Source organism: Mixophyes fleayi, chromosome 2, assembly GCF_038048845.1.
Source record: "Mixophyes fleayi isolate aMixFle1 chromosome 2, aMixFle1.hap1, whole genome shotgun sequence".
In the NCBI taxonomy this organism is placed as follows: Eukaryota; Metazoa; Chordata; class Amphibia; order Anura; family Limnodynastidae; genus Mixophyes; species Mixophyes fleayi.
The window spans coordinates 114,550,238-114,563,528 of NC_134403.1; the positions used below are offsets into that span (position 1 = coordinate 114,550,238).

The 13,291-nt window shown below is 37.2% G+C and overlaps 1 protein-coding gene across 2 annotated transcripts in view; it reads left to right on the forward strand.

The window, feature by feature from the left end:
* SCEL (sciellin) overlaps positions 1–8,959 on the forward strand; it is a 71,090-nt gene extending 62,131 nt beyond the window's left edge. For both annotated transcript variants that reach the window (XM_075199868.1, XM_075199869.1), the window contains 5 exons: positions 1,609–1,653; positions 2,821–2,895; positions 3,319–3,427; positions 5,421–5,523; positions 7,994–8,959. In XM_075199868.1, the coding sequence (XP_075055969.1) occupies positions 1,609–1,653; positions 2,821–2,895; positions 3,319–3,427; positions 5,421–5,523; positions 7,994–8,010 (349 nt within the window). In that variant the 3' untranslated portion in view covers positions 8,011–8,959. The remainder of the gene's footprint in view (positions 1–1,608; positions 1,654–2,820; positions 2,896–3,318; positions 3,428–5,420; positions 5,524–7,993) is intronic.
* Positions 8,960–13,291: the final 4,332 nt, after the last annotated feature.

Sequence of the window (13,291 nt, forward strand, 5' to 3'; positions counted from 1 at the left end):
TTACATATTATATTTATATTTTCTTCAGCAGAATGTTGAAAAATATATTTATCTTGTGCCCAGGGCTACTATCAGAAATTGTGAGGCCCAGTACAATAAAAAAGCAGGGCCCCACATCGCACTTGATATTTGGCTCCCCAATCTTCAAAAGAGTTGCACATGACACTTAATTTTGACAATGGAAAATCATCCCAAAAATTACTTTGGGGACCCACATCACTTATTTCCCACTCAGACCTCCCACAAATAGCCCCATATGTCCTCAGTCCCCCACTTGCCACAAAATGCACCCACATGTACTCAGACTCCCACAAGCTCTCAGATCCCTACAATCTCTATCATGCTCCCATCCCCAGTTATAGGACTTTTTTCAGGTTGCACCTAATTTGTGGAATTAGCTCTCTTGCACAATAACACTTTCCTCTGGTCTTCAAGCATTCTCTGAAAACCCACCTTTTCAGGCAAGCTTATAAGATTCCTCAACCTCCCTAGGTTACCCTATTACCAGCACACAGTTAACACAGTTAATAAAACACAACACCCTTTGACAAACATTGCTATGTGACATAGATTGTAAACTTGCGAGCAGAGCCTTCTTTCCTCTCTGTCTGTCTGTATTACCCAGCATTGTTTTATTATGGTGTTTGTTCCCAATTGTAAAGTGCTACGGAATTAGCTGGCTCTATATAAATAAATGTTGATGATGATCCCTCATGTACTCCAAAACTCCCCCTCACTTTCCACTCAGACATGCCACTCAGACCTTCCCACTTGCCCCTCAGACGTCATTATATGCCCCTTACACATCCTTTCATGCCCATCACACACACCCCAATGCCATCAGACTTCTACATATGCCTTTTACATGCCCATCAGATCTCCCCATGTGTCTCTTACCTGCCCCTCAGACCTCTCCACATGCCTCTCAGACCTTCACACTTGCCCCTTAAAGGCCCCTCAAACCTCCCTACATGCCAACAGAACTCCCCACATACCCCTTACATGACCATCAATCCTCCTCACATGTCATCAGACCTCTCAACAGGCCCCTTACATGTCTGTCAGACTATTTGTTAACAGTGAGTTGCAATCTTGGAGTTGACAATATTAGTGGTGCTTCCTTTTTCAGTCAGTGTGTGGCAGCGGAGATACAGGCATCACATGAGCTCCCCTGTCACGAGGGTGGGCAGGGCAGAGGCAGGGTCTCTCCTATCGGATTGCCCCACATGTATTCCTTCCCCAGAACTATAATCTTCAGCCCGCCGATGCCAATGATCATGGAGGCAAACTGCCTTTTGTACACAGACTGTCAGTGAATGAGAAGCAGTTCATGGCTCTGATCATGAATGCCAGTGAGCCTTCCAATCAATCTGGGCCCCTTACCAAAGTACCCTCTGTTCCCCCTCTGAAGGTGGCCCTGCTTATACCCACATTATTTTCTCCATGAATGTACTTTTGATCCATTACCTATAATCTGGCTTCCACATCTTTTCAGTTCTTCCACCCATCATCAGCATTAAGTTTGAATTATTTAATAATTTCAAAACATCTAATATTTGTGAAACTGTTTTTAAAATAAAAACTATTATGTCTATTTATATATTTCAGTTACTCTACTCCTCCCGCCGTCTATTCAACTTATGGTGATAGCAGGTAGTGTGTAATTCATAGTCTTTTTACAGCTAACTATTACTACACAGATTTAGAATTGCAGTCATTCATGATCACAGGAAGAGCAGACATTTAATTACTCAAGCAAAACTAGGAAGGATTAAGGATTCTAGGGGTTATTTATGAAGCAGCAAAAATTACTGCATATGTTACTTCTGATAGAAGAAGGGGGTGGATTGTTGCATTCCTTGATGATTGGGGGTGAGGCACCCTTATGGGCCTTGCATTGTACCCACATGCAAAAACAAGATTTTGCCATGCAGGATGAGATATTTAAATATTTATATAAACCTCAAAACTGGAACAGGACCCAGGGCATTCCTGGATTAATGAGTGGCTGCTGTGCCATTCCTCCATCTCAACAAAACAGATTTCTAACATCCTCCGCATGATAATCGACAGTTGGATTATAGTTTTAATGGGATGCCTTTTGTACCAACTAGAGGCAGTAGAGGTGGAAAAATATATTTTGAAATTTTATTTAATATTTTTTACATTAAAATTAATACAGTGTCCACTTATTACCATGATTTATTTAAAACCAAGACAATGCTCAAAACATGTAGTATTTTAAGAGAAAATGTAAAATATTACATTAAAGCAGGGTCCAAAAATAGCAGCACATAGTGAAGTGGACATTTACACATTAGTATATGTGCTGTGCATCCGCAAATGCTGCAGTTCGTAAACGAGCTTTATTGTATATTTTGCCCAAAGGTCTTGCCACCATACCAATGGCTAATCTAGCGGGCAGAATGATGTGTGTTGACATATGTGTCATGAGAAAGTGGAATTCTGAAATTTACCTAAGCTTTGGTACTTGTTACATGTATGACAATAAAAGTCAAGTGAAAGTATGGCAGGTCAGTATACAGTCAGGAGTTATTATTGTGGCATAATGATCTTAAGTAATCTATAAAAGGTGTAGGCCAAAGGGATCATTGAATGATTGCACCTAATATTCATGATTCATTCCAACTTGCCTGTTGGAGTCTATATCACACATCCAAAGTAGAGCTAGACAACTATGTTCTGCTCCATTCCTGAGGAATGAGCACTGCAAATATTAGCAGGAACAAGTCCTAAGGTGTCAGAAATGTTACAAATATTTATAACAAAATCATGAAGTATTTATGTCTTTTCTAACAGTATACGAACTTCTAATACATATGGAGAGAACATCCCATCAAATTCTATTAAAACTGTTTATTCCACCTCTAATAGGTAAGTACAGCAGGTGAGAAAGAACAGACTGTACCAGATCCTTTGCTAATGAGGGCATAAAATTAAAGTGGAGAGTAAAGCCAATTGAGTTGTATCTACTAATGAGGGGGTGAAGTGCTAGGTAGACAAAAAATAGCATCTGATTGTTTTTTATGGGTTACTTCACTGTGTAAGTTTTCACCTATGTTTTTACATGACCTCCATTGTCTCAGCAGTACAGCTGCATGTAGTGAGTTGTTAGGAAAAACTAATAAATGATTTCTGAGTAAATAGATGAATTTCCATAGCTATGAAAACTGTATACTATGAAATACAAATACTTAATGTCCCTTTTAAATGCCTAGTGACGGAAAGGTTAGAAGGATTAATACAATCATGTTTGTGTTTATATGGTCAGTAATTGTCTTTTCCCTCATTGAATAGATTTGGCATTGAAAAAGATATGTGTACGTACTGCCGCAAGCCACTTGGCATTGATGCCAAAATGATCCTAAAAGACATGAACATTTGTTGTCATGCAACATGCTTCAAGGTAAGTGTGAAGGTCACCAAATCAAGTAGCATGACTTGCAACATGTTTATTCTAACTTTACACCCAGTTATTTTATGAGAATTGCCAATGCACTGGGATCGTGAAAACTGCTCACTGTGACTAATGATAGTCACAGCACTATATCAATATAGTTCTTAAAAGTTTAGTCTCCCATGTGTTCTGGTTTTCCCATAACCGAATCAGTTCTTCCACATAAAAATCAATAACCCACTATAGGCATCTTCTTATAATTACTAATTCTGATGCACACAAATCAAAATGAACTTGTCACTTTACAACTGCATGGTTGGTGTGACAGGATGGACCACCTATGCTACCCTGTCTGGGCTTATATTGCCACCGTTCCCTTTCGTTATCCCAAATGCGCCCTTTAACTGCAGTAGGAGGGGCTTACAAATGCTGCCACCACTGTACTCCTTACCGGCTTCCAGTACCGAGTTCCTTCTGGGTAATTGTCACTGCTAGGGTACCCCCTCGCTGGTACACCTGGGCTGGTACCCATGACCGCTTACTATGCATCAGGGTTGCTGTGGATTGATCCCCCCTGGCATATCCCACTGACCAGAGCTGCTGGGTAGTGGGCAGAGCAGTGTTGCTGGGAAGTTGGGTCCAAACCTCAGACAGCCGGAAACAGAATAGATTTTAAGTCTAATCTGTAGGTCACAGTATTTTCAGCATGGAAGATGTTTTCAAGCAGGCCTTTGAAGCAAGTGATGTTTATTTGCAGTCACACTGATTGAAGGCATCAGTGATCAGATCAGATGGAACAAGAATGATGATACATTTCAGTGTACAAGGCCTCTCTTTTTATACAGTTTGGACACCGCCTCAAAGGGTAAGCCAGCCCCCTGAGGTCTGAGTTATTTTTAGTGTCAGGATACAATATATTTTTCCCAAACATGGATTTACCTGCAGTGCAAAGCTAACAGTATTTACACTACTCTGTTATATGCTAAAACTTGATGCTTGCATTATCTGAGATGCAGCCATGACAGACAGCCAGGCAGTGGCCCCCTGCTGGGAATACAGGCTAAAGAGGTGTTTGTCACTTCACATAAAGACTTACTTAGCATTTCCTGCTGTCAGCAAACAGACTTCCTCTAGAAAAGTTACAAACCCAAACAATGACACTTCCATACAAAGCCCTTTCCAATGTAACACAACAAGTGCATTTTAAATTATACATTGGTGCCTGCACCTCTGATTGAAATACATTTCTACAATAAATTATTTCTACATGATCCAGTCACACTAATAAGTTATTTATAAGTGATCCAGTCACGCTAATAAGTTATTTATAAGTGATCCAGTCAGATTAATAAGTTATTTATAAGTGATCCAGTCAGACTAATAAGTTATTTATAAGTGATCCAGTCACGCTAATAAGTTATTTATAAGTGATCCAGTCACATTTGGGCTTTGTTATTTTGAAAAGCATTTAAGCTTCTGGGTAGTACTGTATACAACCAACTCGCCCAGCTACACAATTATCTGGCATCACTTGATGTTCAGACATTCAATAGTAAACTCTCAATCCACTTGTCTGGTCTGTACATAACATTTTACTTCAACAATGGTATCACTTTCTTATAGGAATAATTTCTACAGGTACACCAATACCTTGTGATATAAATATTGTATTGAAGATAAATATATTATCTTCAATACAATATTATATCATAAATACAATTGTATAAATACAATTATGTAAATAGTGACATAGTTTTTTAGGTCTCAAAAATAAACTGATTACTTATATTGACAGTGAGGCATAAAACTAGATTACAGTTTATTAGTCTTTATATATTTATAATCAATCATTTTATATATACCCAATCTAATAACTGTCATTGTTACATAAGAATGCTGCTTTGTATGTAGAGTTTGGTTCATGGCCCAGGCTGGATCTTTCCACTCTCTAACATTGTTTGACTGAGATCTTAGTTAATTTTTCGTTTCACATTTTCTTCAGTGTGAAGCATGTTCTGATCCTTTGGGAAATATGAAAGCTGGAGACAGTATGTGGATCTACAAGCAGACTATCCACTGTGAACCTTGTTATTTTGCTGCAAGAGGTAGGTTTAAAACTTTTGTATTCCCAATCACTAACTTATAGTAATGCATTGTGTACAAAAGTAATAAGATTGAATGCAAGTGCTGAAGATAGGATACTTCTAATCTATTGAAAGGCACCATTGTGACCAGACTTATCAGAGAATAGTAAGGTTGTGTATACACTTACTATATGCATGCTAGGATGTAATTAGAGATGGACAGATCAATTTGAATATTAATAAATGCTACATTTCTATAGCAAATTGAATTTGCCTTCAACCTCTTCACCACTATTTTATTATAAAACTCAAATTGTAGTTAATATTAAGTCCAAAATCCACATTTTTTTTCTCTGTACTTCTCCTTACCGTCAATAGCTATAATGCTGTACAAAGAACATTGATATCAACCAGTGTATTTTTTAGAACTCGACTACTACAATGATTGTAAGATAAGAGAAAGCAGACTGAGAAAGTCAGCTTCAGGTGTGATTCACAAATTCAAAAATTGTCTTACCAAAAGTCCCAACACATAAGATCAACTGAGACCGCTTCATAAAACTATCACAATTTTACATTTCCATGTGTCGGGCTCCATACAGTAGCTAAATATCTGAATAAAATAAGTTGCTTCCCAACAAGTTTGCCATATATATAAGTTTGATATATAACTTATTTCAATACAACTTTAACCACTACCCATCGCAATACAGCAGCTGTGTTTCTTAATAAACTTTTCTCTTGCCTTCCCTCCCAATACAAAAGCCGTCTCAAAACATCTTTTGGCAGGATCTGTGCAATTTAGCCTTCACATGAGGAGTGATATTGCTGAGAGGTCCCAAACAATTTGAGTGCACAATGGGTATTCAGTAGTTCAATGAATTGACGGCATTGGATAGCACAGTGGAAGGGCAACAGCAGGCATTTTACACATCAGATTAGCTCTGGTTATTTTGTAAGTCTTCTTTCATTAAACAGAACCGAGTAAAAATCCAGTCTCTGGCAAAATTGTGTTCCATTAGGAAAATATTGTACATTCTTTTAAAGTAGACTCAACACATGTTTTTTGTACCCAGATAGAAAACTCAAATAAAGGTTCAAATTGTGCACAAACAGCATGTCCATAAGAGAGGAGCCTCACCTTAAAAAATAAAATAGGTTCTCATAACAGGAAAATAATACAACAAATTGTAAAATAAATGACTGGTCAATTAAATAGGGACATCATTTGAAATGTTCATTAACACAAATCTTGAATGCACTTTAAACTTTTTTCTAAAATGGTCGTTGATATAAACATATGGCTGAAATTTAGTAAGGAATATAACTGGGGTCAAACCAGTCAACTTCCATAAGAAAGGGCCATATCTGTAGCCAACAGAGATCTATTTCAAATCCTCTCCTAATTATGGCCATATAAATAGAGCTTCCTAAACTATGTGCTTGAAAGTCCCCTCTTAGGTGGTTATCCTCCAGCACTCCAAGGCTTACACTGTGCAATAGCAGCAATTGTAATTAAATGAAGCAGTTGCTCTAGCCAACAGCATCTGCAATAACAAAGAGAGAATCTCCTGGTCCTGAAGCTGAATCACTGCTCCCCACTGACAGTCCCAGGCAGAAATGTTTTAGAATTAACACATCCCATTCTCAAGGCATACTACTTCTTGCTGTCTTCCCTTTTCAATGCTGAGGTGAAGTAACAATTTGTTAACCCCTTCCACAGATTGTAGCATTAATAACAATAATAACAATAATAATAATAATAATAATAATAATTGCCTTATGGTTCATTTTCAAGCTCAGATGAGACAGCGTTTTTTAATCAAATAATATTGACAATAAATGTTGCTCATACTTCTAAAAACACATTTTCACTCAAAAGCAAATAGCTCTACTTCTTGATTGAGAACAAAGAAAATTGCTAGAGTATGTAACTGACAAATCCAAATTTTTTTTTTAAAAATAAAATTACATCCACTTCAATGTCTTTTGACTTTCTCAATCCCACGAAAATCCACACACTCTAAACTACATTGATGTATGTGCAGATTTAAAACTGTTTCAAGTGGAAGTTGACTGGTTTAATGTTTACAGCATTTCAGTTATCTAGTTATATAAAGCATCTTAAATGCACATTTAAAGTGTTTGTAACAGTTTAATTAAGGGACATTTCAAAAGATGGATCCGCCTAGAACACATTTTTATTTTGTTTCATTTTTTAATATTCTCACTTATCTTTATTTCTAAGTGGGGCTCCATTGTCAGGAATATTTTGGGTGTGTTCAGTTTGTAGGGTTTTTATAAACTGTATATAAACTTGAGTGTTTTTATAAACTGGAGACTGTAAATGGTTTTATTGTACTTTTTCTATTTGATTTGTCCTTAGTAGTTTAGTGTTTTGGGTGACAGAACCTTATCTATACCTGCTACACAGATTTATGTTTTTATATATTGAAAATTGATACATTTTATCAATCTTTATCTATTTCAGAGAAATGGATCATTTAAATACAGGAACTTAACATCGAACAGAAGAGATAAAATATATGATGTGGATTGTTTATCAATATATAACGTTCATTGTTTAATTGAAATATATTAGGGATATATTAAAGCATATATAAGTTGTTGAGTTACTTACATAAACACTTAGGGCTTTTTTATTTGTATTAAAACATTATTTAATAATTTTAAGCTGTGTTGAAGCTAGAGCATCCTACTGTCTTATAATTTGGATTATTCAATTAAAGAACTGTTCTTTGTAACACAGAACATTGATGGGTTTAGTATGGTTTGCAAAAAGGATATAATGCAAAAGAAATACAGCTGAAATAAAAAAAGGAAGCTTATTTCTAAGCAATATTAAAAAATGCAAGATTAGTTGTAAAATGTTAGTCCTGTCTTCCTCTAGGCCTTTGGGTAGGGCTGTCTTATGGTTTGGCACTGCATATGTGTCATTTGGAATGTTTTTTCTTCCTGAATTTAGGACTGATGGGCCTCAGACTAGGTGATTAATGGTTATTGATTCCTATATATTCTTTAGGTATTTAGCCCCAATAATATCCTCAAAATGCTTTTTACTGGACTGAGCAAAATTATTTTGCTTGGGGTCTTATTAATCTTGTTTTACATTTTATGTTTGTCATTTTTCTACTACTACTAAATGACTTACTGACTATATTCCAAAAGGTATTGGTACATCCCATAGGTAGATCATCATAAATGTCATCTCTGGATTGAACTTATTGTACCAGAAATAAGTCTACTTGATATATGATGCATACTTTGCAACAATTACATAAGTGTTGTCAGTTTTTTGCAGTTCAAATCATCTTTCATGATAAAGACTATTTTTCATATCTCTACTTTTTAGTGTATTAGTGTTTAGTTCCTTTTCTACCTATTTTATCATACATTAAATATAGGAACAAATAAATAAAATGTTATTTTACCTACATGTTCATGTGTATTGTTTCATTGTTTGTTATTCGCTGAAGAGTGTTGACTGTTTGAGACACATTATATAAACTATAATGGGTAAACCAACTGGTTAATTACTAAATAGAAAATGCTTATTTTGCAGCAGTGGATTATATCTCTTACATCTCTGTCTGTATGTAATACCCGGTACTGTTTTATTACTGTTTGTTCCCAATTGTAAATCGCTACAGAATTTGCTGATGCTATATGAATAAATGATGATGATGGTGATAATAAGGGCATTTTACCCTGTAGTCCAGGGCTATGGACTATAAGGAGATCTAAATATTCCTATTCAATGTCTGTAATTATGACAATGACAAAATATAAAAACAAGATATCATACAAACTTGGCTTGAGAGGCTTGCTGTTTATTCCAATCAATTTGGAAAGATGTTCTTCCGATTTCCCGATGTGTGATCTACTGCATTACATTTGGAAAGTGACCTAGAGTGGATGTAAAATATCGTGAGTGTTTTAGTGGGTGATCAAACACAAAGAAGTACAATCAATCAATCAACATTTATTTATATAGTGCCAGCATATTCCATAGCGCTTTACAATTGGGAATGGGAATAAACATATTAATAAAACAAGACTGGGTATTACAGACAGGTAAGAGGGTCTTTCTTGCAAGCTTGCAATCTATATGGCAACAGAAGTTTGATACATGAGGTTTAAATGAGCCAGACCACTGCAAACAGCCTATAGTAGTTTTAAAAAAAAAAATCCACTGGGGATGTATGGTGGTTCTAGAAATTCTTCCACCAGTTAAAATGGAAAAATGATATTGATGTGCATATAAGCAAAACCATACTATGTATTATAGATAAATATATTGAAAGTGCTCTGTAATTATATAAAAGATATTGATAACAAGGCAATATCTAATGCATTATACACTACCTCATATTTAATTACTAATGATGGCCATTCTTTGTTTAAGTGATTTAAGCTGTATGTGTGTATATATATATATATATATATATATATATATATATATATATATATATATATAAATATATTATATATCTACAGACAAATCAAGATAAATATTAATAGCTTTGATTTGTTGGTTTGTGCACACCCTCCTGCAACTTTTACTAGTTACATGAATTTCTCTAGTTCCCTTCTGTTGTCTATCTTCCTTCTGTTGTTTCAACATCAGCAGAGATGTTTATGTTTGTTGTCCTATGTTTGTTTGTCTGCTGCTATGATGCATTTATTTGTCTAAATGTAAAAAAGTGTGCATCGTATAATACAATAAATAATGAATATTAAATGTCCCTACTAGGGTAAATGAAATGTAGGTACATTCAATTAATAAGCAAGAACCAGAATATCATTTTATAATATATTACAGCTGACCTGTCATTTGTATATGTGGTTTGCCCTGCAGACATATGACACAATAGCATCTCATAATGACAGAAAGGATAACTCATACTCTTATGCACAATTATTCAGATATTCATATCTAACACTTGTTACCAGCAAACTAGTGAGCAGCAGAAGTTTGCAAATAACTATATCTGGATATATTGCTATGAGGCTGGATATTTAAGTATATTTCCACTCTAATGGGTACTGCAGTGCTACACTCTTCAATTTGCTTATAATTTGTAATATTTTTGAGTAACCTTGTAATATTTTTTGTGAAGACAACACTAAGACAAATTCCTATATCTTGTTTGTTGGACATGTATGGCAACATTTAGAATGTTGCTCATGTCTAAATTAAATTAATACTTCTTCCAGCTATATGGAAGAAACAAGTTCCATATGAACGATTAAAGAAACCTTCAAAGAAACAAGAACATAACTACACATTTGTGGGTGCAAGAGCAACAATTTGTGAAGACCTCCATGTACATGAAGCTTACAATTAAGCACCTCCTTTGGTTTACTGAAGCTCCCTCTTCATATTGGTCCATGGCTGCTCTATTGTAACCATTTGGAAGCAGCCTAGGCTGTTAATCACAGGCTTCCTTTTTTTTACTATGACAGTAACTATGGTCTGATCAGTAGTGGTAGATTTAGTACGTGGGAAGGGGTAAGTAATTGTCTGCAGTCTCACTGCTACTACATGAGACAGTTGCACCCTCTACAACAACAGTATTTCTGTCCTTCCATACAAACATAATTTGAGAGTCATATAAAATATTCTTCTTTGTCATTTCCAGTAAAATAGGTCCTTGTCTCTTTTGCATTTTCATATGGTGAGAATGTAGTCTTCAAGCAACCAATGGTATGATCAAATATTTAAGAAACACTGGGTAGAGGATTTAATAAAACAATGAAACAAAATTTTCATTCACCTGATAAATTTCAATCGATGGCGTGATCTACGTCCTGAATGTGCCCTTTTGGCATACTGTTTGTCTCTAAATATGACTCCTCCCTTCCCTGTCCTGCTGTCTCTCCCTGATCCCCATCTATTTCTGGTATATATCCAGGGGCGGATCTAGAAAACTACTGTACCCGAGGCGATTTAGGCCCCGCCCCTTTCTAACAGTTTAGGCTGCCGACGGCTGCACAGTATGTGCAGGTCCGTCCAGCCGTGACAGGCAGGGACAGTGTGCTGCCCGGCTGCTCTGATTGTGTTTTAAACACAATCAGAGCAGCCGGGCAGCACACTGTCCCTGCCTGTCACGGCTGGACGGACCTGCACATACTGTGCAGCCGTCGGCAGCAAGTGTCTGCTAGGGGGGGGGCGATCACCCCGATCGCCCCCCCCCTGGATCCGCCACTGTATATATCTAATGTCTCTGTATGATGTTTTTGTTACATGTCGGCAATGTTGATTGTCCAACTTTTTGATATTATGGATTGTATCTAGTAACCATTGCCATGTCTGTTTTGTATCACTTTATAAATGCAATAAACCAAAAAAAAAAAAGTTTATCTTTTTCATGTTTGGTATATTAATGAACTATTTATGATGTGGACTAGAGTTGAACAACACCTGATTACCTTTATTGACAAGCTATTGCTAAGCGCAAGGGTATGTACTTCTAGTCAGTGTTGATGCTGGCCTACCAAGGCGCAGAATCTAACAATCTCCCTGGTCTTCACCAAGAACCGCCTGGTTTGGACTTAGCGGCTGGGAATCCGCAGATCGTATCCCTTGGATCAGCCTGCTGACGTGGAAGATACAAAAAGAGGCAGTGGCAGTAGGAGAACAGATCAACAGGGTACTTGTACCGCTATGCTAGTACATGAAAGACAAGCCGTTGTCAGAGATGATGGCCAAGGTCTGGAACATGTTCCGGTATGCGCAGTACACGGGAGGCTCAGAGTCGAAGTCAGAGGAGGTAGTCGAGGCCTGGTACATGTTCCTGTATGTGTGGTACAAAGGGAGATCTGGAGCCATAGTCAGAGGGAAGCAGAGGTCCGACACACAAGGTCAGTCAGAGAAGTAAAAGGAAATATCCAGAAACATAACTAATGACAAGCAGGGTCTGGTACACTGTGCTGGGAGAACGCAGGAGTGAGGTCAGGCAGGCAGGCAAAGATTCATACACAGGGATACAAGACACTAGGAGAAGGAGGATCGTAGGAGTCAGACGCTGGGGTAACAACCTGTTGCTCTGACGCAGGACAAGTGTCAGAGCAGTTCTTTTATAGCAAAGGGAATTTCAAATTCCCTGCTTGCAATCACAAGATATTACAGGTAAGAGAGCCGCACGCCTGGAAGACAGCGAGGCAGCACAGCACGGAAGCATGGAGTGTGGAGCTGGTAAGTTTCTCACGGCTGTATTCTCTGTATAATGCTATTCAAATTGTCATCTAGTTTATTTACTATGAATTTATTGGATGTTAGTATCGCACAATCCTATTTGGGTTACAGATGCTCAGGCTCGGTTCCCTGAGAATCGAACACACCCGAACTTAGCCGATCCGAGTACTGAGAACTTTTGCGCGCCCTCGGAATTGAAAATGAGACAAAACCTCATAGTTACGTCGTCTGATCTCGGTTCTTGCGAGCTTTGGATTCTATAAGTACCGCCCTCCACAGCGATCCAGCGCCATTTCACAGAGTGACATAGAAGGGGTAGCACAGTTCTTTGCAGTGTCTAGAGCAGTTGGGCAGCGTCATAGGTAGAAAAGAAAGAGGAGGGGTAGCAGTGTTTTTCAAAGTCTCCAGTGACAGTCAGGAGAACTCCATTTCTCCATTGCTAATTGTCATTGCTGAAATAGAAATAATTAGGCTGGAAGGCTTGGTCTTCTCAATCTGCAGTCACATTGTACTGTGTTATATAGGTAACACACTGTTTGAAAGTTTATGAAAATAATATTGTGATTTGTG